Source organism: Alexandromys fortis, unplaced genomic scaffold (assembly GCF_014885135.2).
Source record: "Alexandromys fortis isolate MF-2015 unplaced genomic scaffold, M_Fortis_MF-2015_v1.1 scaffold_2_1_26212458, whole genome shotgun sequence".
NCBI lineage: Eukaryota > Metazoa > Chordata > Mammalia > Rodentia > Cricetidae > Alexandromys > Alexandromys fortis.
In genome coordinates, this window is record NW_026067930.1 from 3743082 (window position 1) to 3761228 (window position 18147).

Here is an 18147-nt window from a genome sequence, read left to right on the forward strand (position 1 = left end):
TTTACTTGGGCCTCTTCTGCAGTTTAGACCCTTGAAGTTTATGGGATAGTGCTCTGGGTAGGAGGGGGTCACTACCAGTGCCCCTGAGATTTTCTCAGAGGTGACACCACTGTCCAGCCCCACAGAAAAGCCTCTTTCACAGAGCCACCAGGAAGTCTGTCATTTGCACTTAGGTTTGATCATCACGAGGAAAGCAGTTTTAACTTCCCCGGAGGAAGCCGGATGGACATCTCTGCGTGCTTCCTTTGGCTCTGGGTGCTTGTTTCAGTGCTAAGTTAGGACAGAGGGCCTCCTCCATCACGCGTGGCAGACGGACTTCTGGGTTCTTGCTCTATTCTTTAAACGCAATTCCTTTCTCAAAACCCTCTCTGGCTCTGAACATGGCGTGCACATCCAGTAAGTACCCTCCTTCAGGCCGAAGTCTTTTGGCTAATTTCATTCTGCTTGCTTGCTTTTCCCACTTTGGTGCTGAGGTTAGCGTCTCCTTCCAGTGACAAAAACTAGCAATTCACACACGGTTGAGAATGCTGTTTAATTTTTAAAGACAGCTTCAAACTGAGTCTACAGCCAAGCACAGCAGGCCGTTGTAGGGCTTTCATCTCCCCAACAAGAAGCGCCTCACCTTCTGTGGTCACAGCTGCCATTCCTCTCTGTCCCTGTCCTCCCCCGGGCTCCTGCAGTGCTAATTTACTTTCTCACTCCAGGCTGGACTACTGTGTCCATCTCACATTGGATAAACTGAGGTCTTTTGGAACTGGCTTCTTGAACTTAGTGTTCTTTTTTTTTTTTTTTTTTTAAGATTTATTTATTTATTATGTGTACAGCATTCCTTCCATGTGTGCCTGAATGCTAGAAGGGGGCGCTGGGTCTCATTATAGATGGCTGTGAGCCACCATGTGGTTGCTGGGAATTGAACTCAAGACCTCTGGAAGAGCAGTCAGTACTCTTAACCACTGAGCCATTTCTCCAGCCCTGAACTTAGTGTGCTTAAGGTCCACCCTTCCAGCACAGCTCAGGATTTCACGCCCCTTCAGCATGTGTCCCTGGCCTGTCAGCATGCCACATTTTGTTTCTCTAGTCTCTCAGCTCATGTACCCTTTGGCTCCTAGGAGCAGTGCTGCAATGAGCGTTGTGGGAATTTTTGTGTGTTTTAAATTCTCTTATGTGTGCAGCTACGTCTCCAGAGCAGTCACACCACGGGACAGTTCCAGCAGCCATGCATGCGAGTTTGTCCCTCGTGTCTGTCACAGCAGTTGTCACCTTTCAGACTCCTGGTGGGCATGCAGCAGCGCCCCCCTGCACGGCTGTTGTGTTCTGGAGTTTCTCTTACAGCTAACGAGCACCTTCTCAAAGTGCACTCGTCCCTGGTGTCTCTGCTCTGAAAGGGCTGTTCTCATCTGTCTGTTAATTATTGAGTTGCCATAGTTCTCTTTATGTTCTAGGTACAGGTCGCCTGTCAGAGACATGGCTAGTGACAGCCTGGATCTGTGCGGTGCTGTTTTGTCTTGCAGCGGCTGAGTGAGAACAAGGTGTTCCAAAGGCTGGGTCTCACTACGGCCTTGGCAGGGCTGTCGGCTGTTAACCACACTGGGGCGGATCACGTGGCCATGCCTGTGATCTGCTGATAATCTGCGTGGAGGGTAGCAGAGGCTTCCCAAAGCCTACACTGAGGCTTTTCACCATTTTGAGAAGCATCTCTAATATGTCTGAGGTGCACACAGCAGAAAAGGTTCTTTAACTAGATTTGACAAGAGAAGAGGACTCTTAATTTCTTGGCTCAATTAAGATAGTCTTTCTGGGTTAAAGTGCCTAGCACCATGCAGTAAGCAAAGGCATCTGCACGTCTGTGGGACCACAGCTGAGGGAGCCACCATCACACATATGTTTGTGTATTTCTTTTCTGTCTGTTTCTCTGAACGTTCTGTAGATTTTCAAGTGGTATACCTTTAGAATTCCATTTAAAAGGCATCCTTGGGTCTAGTGTAGTTTGACTACTTTATCCTGGCTTATGTGTGGAACTCCAGTCTCTGAAGGAAAGATTCCACGTTGTCCTGCTGAGCTTGTGTCAGCACAGGGATTTGTAGGCCTTTCCTCTCCGTACCGCGCGCGGATGGGATTGGCTATCAAATGCAGTTTCCCCCTGTTTCTTTGTTACTGAATTAGAGGCTTCGGAAAGGTTTGGTTGGCATGCTACCCTTCCCATGGAGCGTGATGTGCCTATGACTTATGTTTCCAGTTTATGAGAGCTTAGCTATATGCTTATTAAGATTTTTTTTTACTAAGCATTTATTTACCTCTTCATAATTATTTCAGGGGTTACGTGTGTATTTTTAAACCTGACTTATTGTCCAATCACGTCCATTGTAGAGCTTCAAAGGACAACAAAAAGCAAAACAGACACATTTAGAAATTACTTACATTTTTATTTGAGGTGGTTGTGTTTATTTTGGGTCCTTTGAATTTTCATATGAATTTTAGGGGTAGATAGTCGATTTTTGAAAGGAATCTTGCTGGGATCTTACTAGCGATTATTATGAGTCTGTAGACCAACATGGGATGCATTACATACAGCCATCTGAAGACTATTACATCTGTGCCGGGTGGTGGTGGTGGTGGCGCACACCTTTAATCCTAGCCCTCGGGAGGCAGAGGTAGGCAGATTCCTGAGTTCGAGGCCAGGCTGGTCTACAGAGTGAGTTCCAGGACAGCCAGAGAAAGCCAGAAAAAAAAAAAACCAAAGCAAACTAAAGAATATCACATCTTCTGAGGCTGGAGAGAGGGTTCAGCAGTTAAGAGCACACACTGCTCTTGGGGAATGCCCTGAGTTTGATTTCCTCTATCAGGTGGCTTATAATTCCAGCACCAGGAAATCCACTGCCCTCTACTGGACTCTATGGGCACTGCATTCAATGTACATATCCGTAGACCGGCAGTGCATCATATTCATGTACATATACGTCTGCATATACATAAAAAATATGAAGAGAAGTATTAAATTTTCCAATCTGTGGACCTGGCATATCTTTCTACTTATTTTTTCTTTATTACCCTTTTCCCATATAGTGTTGAGGATTAAGGTTCTCATACATGTTAGGCAACTGGTATTTCCTGGCCATATCTTTAATTTGTTCAGCTCTGGTTGGAGTTCTCAGAGTATATATACACACACACACATATATATGCATACATTTTTTATTATTTTAAAAAAGATTCACTGTAGTTTTGTTGTATGTGTGCATGTGTGTGTTTATGTGCCTGTGTGTGTATGTTTACCAAGGCCAGAAGAAGGCATTGGATCCCCTGGAACTGGCATGACTGTGGTGTGAGCCATCTGATGTGGGTACTAGGAACCAAACTCTGGCTCTCTGCAAGAGCAGCAGTGCTCCTACCTGCTGAGCCACTCACCTTCCCAGCCCGTGCCACGTATTCTTAGCTATCTAAACACTCCAGTGTTGGAGCGGACTTGCCATAATCCCATTAGCAGCTGGTGAGCTGCAAGCTGATTTAGGAATTTGTAGGGTGTTGAACCTTCTACCCTACAGCCCGGCTGACTGCATTTATTAGTTCAGTGGCTTTGTGCAGGATCGTGGCCCCTGAAAGCAGTAGTAGTTCTTACTTCTTTTTTTTTTTTTTTTTTTAAAAATTCATTTATTTATTATGTATACAGTGTTCTGTCTGTGTGTATGCCTGCAGGCCAGAAGAGGGCACCAGACCTCATTACAGATGGTTGTGAGCCACCATGTGGTNGCAGGCCAGAAGAGGGCACCAGACCTCATTACAGATGGTTGTGAGCCACCATGTGGTTGCTGGGAATTGAACTCAGGACCTTTGGAAGAGCAGGCAATGCTCTTAACCGCTGAGCCATCTCTCCAGCCCCTAGTTCTTACTTCTTGCTTTTGAATCTGGATGTCCTCCTGGCTGAGACCTTGCCTTGGGGGGGGGGGGCACACACATTGTGTCTCTTATCATTAGTGTGGTGTTAGCTGTAGGTTGGGTTTAAAGCCGTCCTCCGTCCGTTATATCTTATCTGTTCTAGTGTGGGGAGACTTTTTATCAGTGTTCTAGTGTGGGGAGACTTTTTATCAGGAAAGTGTTGACTTTTTCTGCCTTTCCCCTCCTTGTCTAGAAGATCCTGTGTCCTTTGCCCTTCATTGTGATAGCTGGTTTTTAGATGTGAAGCTGATCTCTCCTTTGTTCATACCCTGTGACTGTCTATATCTTGCTGGGCTCAGTGATCTCTTGTTGGGAGGAAGTGTTAGTGTTTGTGCTCATGAGCAGTAAGTGGCCTGCCCTGTTCTCCTCTGCTTTGTGCCGTTATCAGGTTTGGTGTCAGGACGGTGTTGGCCTCACTGAGCAAGTTGCTGATAGTATTCCCTCCTTTGGTATTTTCGGGTAGAATTTGTGGAGAATTGGTCTTAACTTGGCCATAAATGCTTGGTAGACTTCATGATTGAGGCCATCTGCATCGTGCTTTTCTTTCTTGGAAAGTTTTTGGTCTTCTGCTCGATGTCTTTAGGTTTTTCAGATTTCCCTTACCTTTCTAGTTGTTTTGTGTCTTTTTGGAAGTTTGTCCATTACATTTGAATTATATAATTTTTTTGGCTTTGACATATTCATTATATTCCACCCCCCCTTTTTTTTTTTTTGGTCTTTATGAATTTTATCTAGAGGCCAGGTGTGGTGGTGCACGCCTTTAATCCCTATTGTTGGGAGGAAAGGAGGTGGATCTGGAGGTGGATCTCTGAGTGTGAGGCTAACTTGGCCTTCCATAGCAAGTTCCAGGCCAGCAGAGTACACAGCAGGACTCTGTCTAAACAAACAAACAAACAAACAAACAAACAAGACTCTGAGAGATAGCTCAGCAGTTGAGAGCACTGGCCACTCTTTCAGAGGTCCTGAGTTCAATTCCCAGCAGCTACATATTGGCTCACAAACACCTGTAATGAGATCTGGTGCCCTCTGCAGGCATGTAGGCAGAATACTGTATGTACAATAAATAAATCTTTAAAAAACAAACACGCTAACAAACAAAAACACTCAAAAGAATTGTATTTAGTCTTAAAAACATCCTAAAATACTCATCAAATAAAATATTTGAAACTGCTTTTAAAGAAAACAAGTTGGAAGGACTTAAACTACCTTGTAGCTTCCTCTAAATTTATTAATCAAGGCCAGGTGACACATGGGGAAAGGCATTTTTATTCATTCATTCCTTTCTCTCTCTGCATATGTGTGTTTAAATCTGGACACCTCACATGGCAGACAACAGGACAGCCACATGTGACACTGAGATTCCGCCTTACACCATCTGGTAAACTCATGAAATTATGGACAAAGTCTATTAAAAACAGAATTATTTCAATAGTGTATAAACAATATATATATAGACAGGGCTTTATAGCCTAGCTTGGGGCTTGAACTTCCTTTATAGTCCAGGCTGGATTTGCACTCTTGATTTCCTGCTTCAGCCTATGTTCTGTAATTATAAACATGTGTCCAGATTTGAAATCTCAGTTAAAACAATTGTATTTCTTTATTTGGTGTGTGTGGGTGGGTGCACAGAGGGCCAAGAGTGCATGTGAGGTCAATTAGGGGGAGTCTGTCCTCTCTTTCTACCACGTGGGTCTTGGGGAATCAAACTGAGGTGATCAGTTTCAACAGCAGGCCCCACTGTCAACTGAGCCATCTCACCAGCCCCCACAATTCTAATTATCATTTGAAAGCATCTTAAGATGTGCAGATCTTACTGGAAAGTTTCTTTGTCATTCCCTTCCATCCCTGCTTTGTGTTCTCAGCTCGGAAGTGCTGGAGGCACCTGCCACCATCCTGGTGCCCCAGGGACACGTCCAGTATCAAGGCTACCATAGCACATAGCACATTGATGTATTATTTTGTCTCCTTTGCAAATCTTACACATGGACCGCCGGCTGTTCACTTCAGCTTCCTATAAGTCCTCCAGTAGGACCAACAGCACCTTTGTGGCAGACTTGGCTTTGTGTGTGACTGGCTTTGGAGCATGATCACCTGGTCTGCTGTCACATGTGGCTGTGGCTGGGTTACAGTGATACTTGACCCTGCTAATGTGTGGTTGCTTTCTGTGTGGCTTTGCTCATCCCTGGCTTATTCTCGTCTTTCTCCATGCACGTACCTGCCTGAGTTTCCCGTATTGCATGCAATCTTGCGAAGTAGGGACTCCTGGCCATCTTGTCTGCTGGGACTGTCTTTGTCACACGCCACTTCTCACACACCCTGCTGCTCCTCCAGCCTGGGTTCCCACCAGCCCGTGGAGTTGATTTTCCTGGCTGTCAGCTAGAGGCTTGGGTTCTGAGGACTGTCGAGCCAGAAGATGACAGGAAAGATCAGGCCTGCTGGGTGTGAGCGTTTTCAGTTTGTTATTCGTTTATCAAGTGGCACAGCGACTCTTTGAGGACTAGGTTCTGGCTCCTTATAGATGACGTGGTCTTTGGTTGCTTCCTGTAAGGTGTACCCTCCAGCCTTGTACTAAATAAAGTCATCCACTTGGGGAACAGGGCCACTCATGTCTTCTTTCCTTACAAAGGGGAAGAATGTCTGGGGACTTTTCCTGTCTTTCCTGGGCTAGAGAAGAGATGTGACCCTGTGTGAACAACGAAATCCTCTTTCTCCCCTTCCCCATGCCTCTTTATTCCAGGGAAAGGACTCAGGAATTGGATGGTAATTTGTTAGTAACACTTCAAAACCCCTGGCCATGTATTAAATACTAATTCATGCAGGACATGTAACACAAAAATGATAGGCACACAGAACTGAAGGCAGAACACTGTGGTCAGGGCCAGGCCCCAGGCACAGCCTTAGAGACAATGGCTCCATCATCTTGAGAACTGGGAAAGCCCTGGCTCCTCCAGGCCCTCTCCCACCTGCAGGAACGCCCAGCTTGGTGCTCCTCTCCTGCAGCTGCTGTGGTTGCAGAAGGGAGCCTGTGGAGGGTGCAGGTGGTGGCAGCGGTGGCTTCCTCTCACTCAACAGCAGTGCGCTTACCTCAGGCATGATGGCTGTCCTCTTGAATTCTGCTCCAAGGGATGCCTGGGTCTGCGAGTGCCCAAGTTTTGTGACCCTGGCCCATGTGGATTTGACTGTAGTTCTTACAAAGGACAGATTTGAGATATTTTCTTCTCCCACCTCCTCATGGCTCTTTGCTGAAGTTCTCTCTTCTTATTGCAGGAGGATTTTACACAAGATGCCTTTTCCTCTCCCCGTCACAAGCCTTTCCGCATAGCTACCTACTCATCATCCTTCTGTCTTGTTCCAAAAACATATACGAGGCACTCCACAGAATTAGAGGGAGAAAGCATGCAGCTGAGAAAACGGCCCTGGACCAGAGAGCCTGGGTACCACACGTGCTTTCATGGTGCCTGCAGCAGCGCATGAAGCGCATCTTGGCCCTCTGCCGTTAGAAACTACTGAGCCGAAAGTAGGGGAAGTGGGATTTTGGGAGATGCCCTTGTCTGTAAAATAAACACGTGACTTAGGAGCTCAGCCACCGAGACTTAAGCAGGTAGTTCTTGAGTGTTCTGTGACATCAAAGACAGTTTTGTCTTTTCTTGTCCCAGTTGGAGTTCTCTCTGTAGCGACTTCTGTTCTGAAGACGGGAGTTCTCACAGCCCTGTCCCCGTGTGAGTTTGGTGGCAAGGGTTGGTCAGAAATAGAAATTGACAGCCACGGAGAGGCGACTAGCACTTCCAAGTCATTTTCTTGGTTGCTATCCAGCTCAGGAAGTGGCTCATACATTTTCTCTCCTCTGAGGCCTTAGCGTGGTCCCGGGTCATTTTCCATAGGCTGCTTTTATGTAACGCATTTCACGTTCTTTAATGGAAAATCGTCGCAGAGAGGGTAGCCCGCTGGAGTTAGCTAACCCTGCAGCCGATGCTGCCGCTACAGCCCGTGGATAACCTGAAGACTCTCACATGGGTTTAGACTTCCGTGGCATGCGCTTAGGCTTCGTCTCCCGCACGTTCCTCTTGAAAGTAGTGAGGGAACAAGAAGGGAAGAGCAAAAGGCTGTTTTCTCTCTCTCTGTCTGCAGGGGCCCTCACCACCAACGGCATCAATCCTGACACCAGTGCCGAGATCGGACGGGCCAAGAACTGCCTCAGCCCCGAGGACATAATCGACAAATACAAGGAGGCCATTTCCTATTACAGCAAGGTGACTCGACGGCTTCGGACAGCTTCTGCGGCACTGTGTCTTTCCAACCAGAGCGTTCCCAGTTGACATTATGTCATGTTTGCGATATCTTAAAAAATGTCCAGTATAGACTATGCTTCCTTTTTATTGATGGCGTTCATGTGTGCTTGTGCCATGCCATGCGTGTGGAGTTCAGAGGACAACATGGGAGGGGTTGGTTCCTTCCCTCCACCATGTGGGTCTCGGTGATGAAGCTCAGCTCATCAGGCACGACAAACAAGTACCTTTTCCTCTGAGCGGTCTTGCCAACCTGTTTTTTTCTCTTACTCGCTTTTGTAAATATTGTATTATTCTCTCATGCCCAGTGCTATATGCCTAAAATGATTACAGACAGTATATATTTAATATAATTTTGGAAAAACACTGTCATAGCCCATTCAGAGCTAATCATTATTGATAACTTCTACATCAGCTTTCTGGACTTCTGAAAATCAGTGTATCCTAGTCAGGGTTACTGTTGCTGTGATGAAACGCCAGGACCAAAAGCAACTCGGGGAGAAGCGGGTTTATTTTTTCTATACTTTCCAGTCACTGTTCACCATTGAAGGAAGTCAGAACAGGGCCTTGAACAGGGGAGGAACTGGAGGCAGGAGCTGATGCCGAGGCCATGGAGGGGTGCTGTTTGCTGGCTTGATTCTCATGGCTTGTTCGGTCTGTTTTCTTATAACACCCAGGACCACCTGCCCAGGGATGGCACCACCCATAATGGGTTGGGTCCTTCCCTGTCATTCACTAATTAAGAAAATGTGCTGCCAGGCAGTGGCACACGCCTTTAGTCCCAGTACTTAGGGGGCAGAGACAGGTTTATCTTCGTGAGTTCGAGACTAGCCTGGTCTACAGAGTGAGTTCCAGGACAGCCAAGGCTATACAGAAAAACCCTATCTTAAAAAACAAAACAAACCAACCAAACAAAAGAAATGTAGTTTGCTTTTTGAAAAATTTACATTTGTTTATTTGGTGCTTGTGTGTGTGCATGTCGGAAGGCCAGAGTACACTTGTGGTACTGATTTCCCCTTCCATCCTGTCAGTCCCAGGGATTGAACTCAAGAACTCAGGTTGCCAATCTTTGCCACAAGTGTTTTTACTTGCTGCGCCATTTTGCTGGCCCAGACTGTTGCTTTAATGTTCATTTTAAAGCCAGCTGTTAAAAAAAATCAAGCCTTCCTTTCAGAGCCCTTTCATGTCTGTTTAAAAAAAAAAACAGTCTTCAAGAATTCAAGAAGAACACAGAAATGAATGCCGTAGGAAGGCGGTGTAGGCCTGGAAAAATAGGGTTCCAACTGTACACAGTTGAGACTCACCCCTTGGCACTGTGGGCCACACTTGTGACTGCAGATGGTCGGGCCCTCACCAGCCAGGCCAGAGCCTCAGTGGTCCTCTTGTGTACTGTGTTAGTAAACATTGAAGCTTCACCTCTGGGGAAAGACTAATCTACCCTGACACATCAAAGGAGCCAGGTGGCTCTGTCCTCAGAGTGGCCCTGTCCCCGGCAGGATGTAGCCAGAGCTCCCCTCTGCTGACTGTAGCCATGTGACTCTGCAGCCTTACAGCCTCAGGTGCTGTTTTCTCCTCTCTCCGCTACAGATGATGCTTGATCAGGGTCAATGGTTTCTACATATACAAATGGCCAGCACGGGGAAGGCCCGTTAGTACTGATCAATAAAGCCCTGGTTATCGCCTCCTCTTCCTGGGTTCAGTATGCTACATGGCATCTGGGCAAAGCCTGCTCCTCAGATGTCTGTAATGCAGGCGGGAGGAGGACATGCATGCCTTGCTTTTCTTGAGTCATGTTTTCATGTCTGTGCTTCCCCGGGCCCTTTCTGCTTTTCTTCTCTCACCTCCTCCACGGAAGGAGCCTGAGCCTTTCCCGTGCCACCCGGTTCCCTGACTAATTAGGGCTGATCAGTGCTTGGCTTTCATTCAGGACTCATCAAGAGGCCTCGTCCGCAGAACGGCCTGCTCTGTGAATGGCTTCTTCCTGGAGTTCTGAGCAGTGTCTCAGGGTGTTCTGTTGTATCAGGAGACATGAGCTGGAGACCTGGCGGGGACCCCAGACAGTCTTACGTCTTTCTTTAGGCACCAGAGAATAGGTTCTGGCCACCTGTCTCCAGCAGTGTCACGTGCATGTAACTCAGTCATCATGAGTGCACAGACTGGGGGGGGGGGCAGAGAGCTGTGCTCATTCGGTCACCGTGTGCAGACAGCCATCAGTGCTCATCTGTCATCTCTCGTGTCCTCTGTGCACACGCGTGCTTCCCAGATCTGTTTTGCTTATACCTTTAGCTTGAGAATAAGTTCCAAGATGCTCTTGGGCGTGAGCACTGTATTGCTGCAGTCTGCTGCCCGGTCCCACTGTGTGTGCAGTGTGACCTAAGGTCCCCACTGTGTGTGGAGTGCTAGCTCAGGTCCAGGAGGACCAGAGCAGAGAATGACTGTCCATGGTGCTAAACCTTCTCTGTCCTATGGAGCAACATGTTACTCTAGGTCAGAGGTTCTAACCTTCCCAATGCTGCAATCCTTTAATACAGTTCCTTATGCTTTGCTGATTCCCCCCACCAGAAATTACTTTCATTACTACTTTATAACTGTAATTCTGTTTTTATGAATTGTAATGTAAAAATATCTGAGATGCAGGATATCTGATATGCGATCCCTGTGTCCGACCCACAGGTTGAGAACCACTGCTTTAAGTGGTAGTGGTTCCAATGAGCCCCACAGGACCTGTTCTGTTCCAATGCCTGCGGTATAGGTACAGGTGGTTCTGAGACATGATCAGCAGCACTGCACACAGACAGCCCAGGTGTCTTCTGCAAAAGGCAACACATTCCCAGAGGCTGTATTAAAGGCGCAGGTGCGAGAGCATTTAAGAAGAATGGCAAAGTGTCCATCCATTATATGGGCTGAGCATCCCAAACCCAAACTCCTCTAAATGTTAATCACTTCTGGTCTTGAGGGGACCTCAGCCTGCCTGCCCCCCTGGAAGTCTGTAACATAGCAAACATTGTGGTCAAATGATTTTAATCAATGCAGCACACTTAGAGGATCATTGGTTTATTCCAACTTGTACCTATTAAAACAGATTCAGAAATAGCTTTTCCCAGAGGGGTACCAGGGACCTGGTGCATGGGAAGTGCTGCTGGGGACATCTGGAGTCTCCATGGCAGCTTCCCAGCACCAGGAACATCCTTGCTTTTTGCTGATGGAAGTGTTTTTTATATCTACAGTATAAGAACGCTGGGGTGATTGAGTTGGAAGCGTGTGTCAAGGCCGTGCGAGTCCTGGCTATTCAGAAGCGTGGCATGGAAGCTTCGGAGTTTCTGCAGAATGCCGTGTACATCAATCTCCGGCAGGTGAGCACGTGCCTACCTGTCTCTGTGGCAGGTGATTCAGTTCTCCTGGAATGTGTCACTCGTGATCTAGCTCAATGATTGTGCGGCATGAGAAAAATGAAGCAGTCATAGCCCAAGAGCCAAATGTATGTGATTATTTTTATATCCATCTTCTTTATTTTGGTGTATTATATTTTCAAAATTAGGAATTCACCATCTTCTCCCAATTTTTATTTGGAATAAAAACGTTGGCTCCTGCCAGTTTTGCTGCCTTGACATGCTTCATGGCTCCTGCCTTTGTCACTTGTGAAATGCTTGCCATTTGTAATGCTAGGCCATTTGGTTTACAAAACAGGAGGCTTGTATAACTCCTGTCCCTCACTAGGCACCTTCCAAATGTAAATCTGAGCCGGAAGGGCAGGCTGAGGTTCTCCTGTGTGCTAGGCTAGCACTCTTCCACGGAGCTGTAGCCCCGGCCCTTGAAAAGGTATTCGATAAGGGAGTCATGAAAACATTTAGTGGCAGATTGACAACATTGCTCCCTATCCTGGAGACTGGGAGGATGGGAGCTGTGTGTAGCCAGGTGGAGCTGAGGCATAGGAAAGCCAAGGGAGCCAGGGCTCCAGCAGGCATCAATTGGTCCATGAACACTGGTCGAGCAGACATCCTGCTAAAACACACCTGGAGATAAGCAGCCACCCTGCCGTCACTGCGTGGCAGCTTCCTAGGGAAGGCTGGTGTTGAATGATGCACATCAGAGGGAGAGGTGCCAAGGGGAGCAGGTGGCCAAGGGGCATAACCTGATGTGGTAGGAACCAGGGACACTGGAGGTGGCTTCTGAAGGCAGAATAGGAGATTTCCAGGAGTCTGGCTTTCACAGAGAGAGCAGCCACTAGGATGGGCGGTGGGGAAGGAGGGCTAAGTCTCAGCAGGAGGGTACAGACTTTGGGATTTGCTCAGAATAGGCTAAGATCTGGGTGGCAGAGGGGTAGCATGGGGTAACTGTGAATCTGGGCTGTTTTGGGAAGACAGATAGGTGGAAACAGGAAGGCCTGGTATCTGAGGAGGGCAAGGCCAGGGAGAGTAATTTTAGATGGCACTGGACCTGCCGACTGGGCTCTGAGAGGCAAAAGGCAGACCCCATCTTGTGGGCATTTGAGAACCACACTGGTGGACTTGACAAGAGTGAGGTAAGTATGGGCAACTGGGGGGATAGGGCAGAGGGCAGCAGGGACTTCAGAATAATCCCACCCGAACACGCTGGGAATGTGATGACTGCCAGGCACCCATTCCGTCACCCGTGCTCAGCACGCTGATGGCTGTCATGTTTCTTTCTTTCTTTTTTTGGTGGGGGGATGAAAAGAACTTAATAGCATTAACCCGAGGCTGGAGTGAGGGTCTGGCTGAGAGCACACCCTGCCCTTGCAGAGGACCAGAGTTCATCTCCAGCAGCACCCACATCAGATGGTCGACTATAACTGCCTAAAACTCTAGCTCCTTGACCTCTCTGAGTCTTGCTTGCTGTGGAGCCCCGTGTTGCCCCTCAGGCTGGTCTCTGGGGCTGGGTTCCTAGGTCAGATACTAGAGTGAGGCTGCCTCAGAGTGTGTGAAGTGTCAGTTGTCACACAGAGGGAGAGAGAAACACCGAGTAGGGCCGGTAAAGAAGATTGCCCGGGTATAGCTGGCCATTTCGTGTAGGGGAAGAACTCTTACGGCCTCAAAGTGAGGGTGCACTGAGAACCAGCTGTACTTAGTGTCCTCAGGGAGGCCTGGGAGAGGCCCCAGTTTCTGTTCTCTGTTGGTTTCCAGTGGTCAGGAGGCAGGAGATGCAAAAACTTGGTCCTTTGTTGTGAAAGCTTCAGTTGCCTGGGAAATGGCTCAAGACAAGATGTCAGTCTCAGTGCTGAAATTTACTGTTTGACTTGGTTCTACCCAGGGTTCAACACTGGGCCCAGCACTGTGAGTGAGTGTGTGTGTGTGTGTATTAAAATTAATGTTTTGTTTTGTTTTGTTTTTTTTTTTTTTTTTTTTGAGATAGGGTTTCTCTGTGTATCTTTGGAACCTGTTCTGACACTTGCTCTGTAGACCAGGCTGGCCTCGAACTCACAGAGATCCTCCTGCTTCTGTCTCCCGAGTGCTGGGATTAAAGGCGTGCGCCACCACTGTCTGGTTATTTATTTTGTTTGTATCTGTGCATGCATATGGGCTTGCGTGCCACAGCGTGCACGTGGTCAGGACAACTTAGATAGTCTGCTCTCTCTTCCCTATGTGGATTCCGGGGACTGAACTTCAGTAGTCAGGCTTAGCGACAGCACCTTTGCCTGCTGAACCATCTCCCCTGCCTCCGAGGCTGTGTTTTTCTGAGATGTTCTTGTAGAGGACTGGAGGGCAGGATGTCCCATGCCAAGCATACACAAGCTTAGTGAGATGTGCATTGACTGAGTTCCGGGACAGTTAAGACCCACTAATACCTGAGCAGGGGTGGGGGTGGGGAACGAGATCACCAAAGTGGCTGAGAGCAGAGGTGGGGGTAAGAGCTTCACTAATATCTGAGTTGGTGGGGGGAAAGGAGTGGGAACAAGATCACCAAAGTGGCTGAGAGCAGAGGTGGGGGTAAGCGCTTCACCAGTCTGGAGCATGGAGGGCCAGCAGGGGTCAAGCGGGTGAAAGTTTGTCAAAGGACAGCCAGGGTAGGACACAGGGCAAGGGTACTTCACGGGCAAGAGGGTGGGACCCCGATAAAGACGTGCTTCCAGGTGAAGAGTGCTGGGCCTCATCAGGCACACTGGGAAGGGTCCAGGGAAGCCCTGAGGTTGGTTTAGCCAGGTTAGATTAGGTGGTCCTATGTCCCTGCACAGGTCTGCAGTGGACCAGTGCTGTGGTCTCCAGGCTTAGGGGTTTCAGGAGACAGCTTTGAGACACAGTAGAGGCTTCAATCCGACCTGGAAGGCCTGGGGAATGGAGCCCGTTAGGCTTAGCTGGTGCTGGAGGTCTGGTGGCTGCCTCTTTTGTTACAGAAGTTACCTTTGCAGATTAGAGGTAGGGGATTTGTACATGGTACAAAGCTGTTTTCACTGGAAACACAGGCATTAATTTGGATCAGCGCTGCTGTTGTAGTGCTTAGCCTCAGGCAAACACTAGAGGGCAGCAGTGCTCCGTGGCAAATGTGGCCCTGCGGCACAGGGCGGTTACCGGCCTTTCGTATTCTGTCCAAAGAGGCAGGCACTTTGCTTTTGCTGTAGTTGACTCATCCCGATGTTTCCCTGCTAGTAGAGCAGGCAGCAAAATAATGAGTTCTGGTGGGGTTTTATAATCACAGTGAAAGGCAGGGCCTGTAGTTTTTCTGTAATAGAACAAGTTTGTGGTTCTTGATGAAGTGTGTTCCATTGTGGAACTGACGGGAATGAATGACTTTGGTCAAATGTGGACATTTTGGAAGGAACAGAAATGTGTTTAGCACAAGTCCCTCTGTCTTTAAGAATCCCTGCATGGGCATCAGAACTGGTGAATAATACACGGGGCTTTAGCTGTGCTGGGAAGGGTCTCTATAGAACAGACACAGGATCCTTCTTCCGTGTGTAGGCTCAGGGGGGCCTGCCTGTGTTGGCTGGTTTGTGGTAACTATCTGGTACTCCCAATGACAGCAAATAGCTGGCTATGTCCAGATCCGAGTGCTGGGCATGAAGGTTTTACAGTCAAATGACGAGGTTGAGATGAAAACAGAAGGGCTGGGACTTCAGTCCCCAGACCCAGGTGCAGTCAGTCTCCTCCCTGTGTGACTGGAGGAGTCATGAGCCCCTCAGCCTGTTTTCTGTGAGGCTAGAGTGGCCACCTCACTCCCTGTAAGTTGCAAACGCTGCTACTACAGAATGCACACCCGCTGGGCTCGCCAGAGTGGTTAGGAGTTGGTGCTCATTCACATCCGTTCATGGCCTCTTTTTACAGTAAGAATCTATGTGTTCCTTGAGATCCTGTGTTCTATATATAGCCATCCGTGTCCCCAGAAGGGAGCCGCAGGCACTGAAAAAGACAGTGACTTAGAGGTGAGGGGTCTTTGGCAGGTGTGTTCATGCCTCCTTCCCTTCCCTTCCCTACCCCACAACTTCCATTCCCTTCCCATTGGGATGGGCAGGAGCCAGACTAGGCAGTGTGTGTGTGTGTGTGTGTGCGCGCGCGCGCGCGCTTGCTTTTGAAGTCCAGCGAGCGGCAAACAATCATGAGCCACACTGGCTGAGCTGAGTGGAGGGGGAATCTAACTGGGTTGCTAAACAATAAACCCACAGGCAAGTAATTCCCTAGTGAGTCAGTGCTATACAATAAAAGAACATGCTCCCACTGGATACCTTCTGGGAGGCTGCGCCAGATACATTCATCCCAGGGACATAAGCACCGTGGCACCGGAGGGAGCCACACAGGCTGCACTGACTGTCACACCCCAGCAGCTGGCTTACAGGGCTGGTAGAGGCACCCCTAAAGTCCGGACAGCTTCCTCACCACTTGCAGGGGTGGGGAGTCTGAAGGCAGAGTCCAGGCTTCTCTCACAGGCTACCACTGTTATTTAAATCCCCCTCTCTGAGCTTCCTAAAGGCAGCCCTGCATCCTGTGGCTCCCCGAGCCTCCAACAACACAAGGAACTGAATACCTGTTTTCAATGAGAATGGCAGGTGACCTTAAGAGAAAGTGTTAGTAAGGAAGTATGGGGGAAGGGGACTAGGCTGGCATCTGATGGGTCACACTGAGGCACAGGTCCTTGACCTCTTTACCTCTTTAAGTTCCGGAAAGATTGTGTGCCCTCTCAGAACATTTTGGTGTATGAGGCTTTTTTGAGGAGACTTGCAACCTCTTTGTCTCTGGTTAATTTCCTCCCCAGAGCCATTCTGATTTTACGCAGGCTACTCTGTTCAGACGGAAGATCAGCCTCTTTGCATTTCTTTTTTTGATGGGTTTCCTTAATGAAGCTGTTGCTAAGGAAACTCTGCAAGAGCCTGGTAGGCCCCGGAGTGATTGCATCCCTCGTAGTTCTGTCAGTCTGAGCTCAGTCAGATGGGCAGGAGACTGGGGAAGCGGAAGTAGGGGAGGGGGGGCGAGGGGGGGGTACGTGCAAGCCACTGTGTTCTCATAGGTTTGAGTAACCTTGGATTTCTGTGTAGTTAGGAACCGAGTCCGCAGACACCTTGAGAAACTACGCCCACTGTATAGTAGGCAGGCATTTTTCTGATCAAACCTTCCCTTGGTTTCATTAACTATACTCTCTCATTTTCTCTTTACCTTGATTTCTTTTGTCTTTTTGTTGTTAGTGCACTTCGATTGTGTGTGTGTGTGTTTGAAAAAAATTGATTTTAGGTTTTTCTTCAGAACAAGGCAGAATGTAAACAAATGCATGAATGTCGCAGACACTCATTGCTTTGTAGAGGTTCCAGGGTGTTTACCTTCGGAGGTTAAAGCTGAGTTGAATGGTAAAGCCGCGCTTTCAGGAGGAGAGTTTGCCAACACGTGCAGACTCTGGAGGAGGGCCGGGCCTTATTCATCTCTCCGTCTGTGCCTGTCTGTGACCAGACACTTCCTAATCTGCAGCATGATTCACACCGCCTTTCCTGGGGCTGCGGCACCACTCTGAGCAATGACAGTGGCAACCCTTGCTAGAGACTCACAGGCTTCCTGTGAAGAAGTTCCCGGCTTTTCTGCATTTAACACTTCAAGGCCCTCCTGTGACGAGTTGTTTTTATTATTGCCCAGTTGTGATGCACAGCAGACCTGGTTTTTATTTTTTTATTTGGGAGTGCTTCAAGGCTCCCGGATGATGGCCAGGGCGGTACAGCCGATGCTTGGCTGCCCACCACCCAGAGCATGGAGCCTGCCCTTGTCTGTCCAGCTCGCCACGCATGTGTTTGCGAGTTTGCCTGTCACAGTGGAAGTCAGTACTTGGTTCCTTTCTGTGGCTAGACACTGGCCACTCTGTCTCCAGGCCCGGCTTTCCCCTTCATGCCCTAGTGAACAGCAGGGGCGTCCCGGCATTGCCTGTTGACTGACAGTGCGGGGACTGTTCACGCGTGGGTTTTGTGAACCATGTTATCACTCCTCGTGGACATATACCACTCAGTAGCTTCCTGTGGCCCCTTCTGAGGACTGCCACAGGTTGCTACCAGCAGAGCCCAAGGACTGCACTCTTCCCACCTCTTCACCTCCCATCCAGAGCATCTTGACCGCAGCTGCCACAGTGGGTGGGGGCTGATGTCAGGCTCTGGTTTGGAGCTGCATTTCCCTCGTGCCCCACGTTGTTGGACATCTTTTTATGTAGATGTATGTATGTATGTTTCTCTGTGTAGCCCTGACTGTTCTGGAACTTTCACTGGCCATCCACACATGGCTATTACAGTCCTTTCCCACTTTTATCTCTCTTTGGAGGCAGGAATTGAACTCAGTCTCATGCACACAAACACAGAGGGTGGAACAGTCTGTGTTTGTGTCTGCTCATGTTGGTCCCCAACTCTGAGACTCAAGCGACACTTTGGTTCTAGCTGGTTGGTACCATGCTGGGCTTACCTGCATGCGCTATTATGCCAGGCAAAGTGGAAGTTCCATGTATGTATGTATAT

The 18147-nt window shown here is 48.4% G+C and overlaps 1 protein-coding gene across 1 annotated transcript in view; it reads left to right on the plus strand.

Annotated features, from left to right (window-relative positions):
• Trappc9 (trafficking protein particle complex subunit 9) overlaps positions 1 to 18147 on the plus strand; it is a 430884-nt gene that overhangs the window by 20121 nt on the left and 392616 nt on the right. Inside the window, exons 6-7 of the mRNA XM_050145170.1 lie at positions 8062 to 8183; positions 11447 to 11572. Of these exons, the coding sequence (XP_050001127.1) occupies positions 8062 to 8183; positions 11447 to 11572 (248 nt within the window). The remainder of the gene's footprint in view (positions 1 to 8061; positions 8184 to 11446; positions 11573 to 18147) is intronic.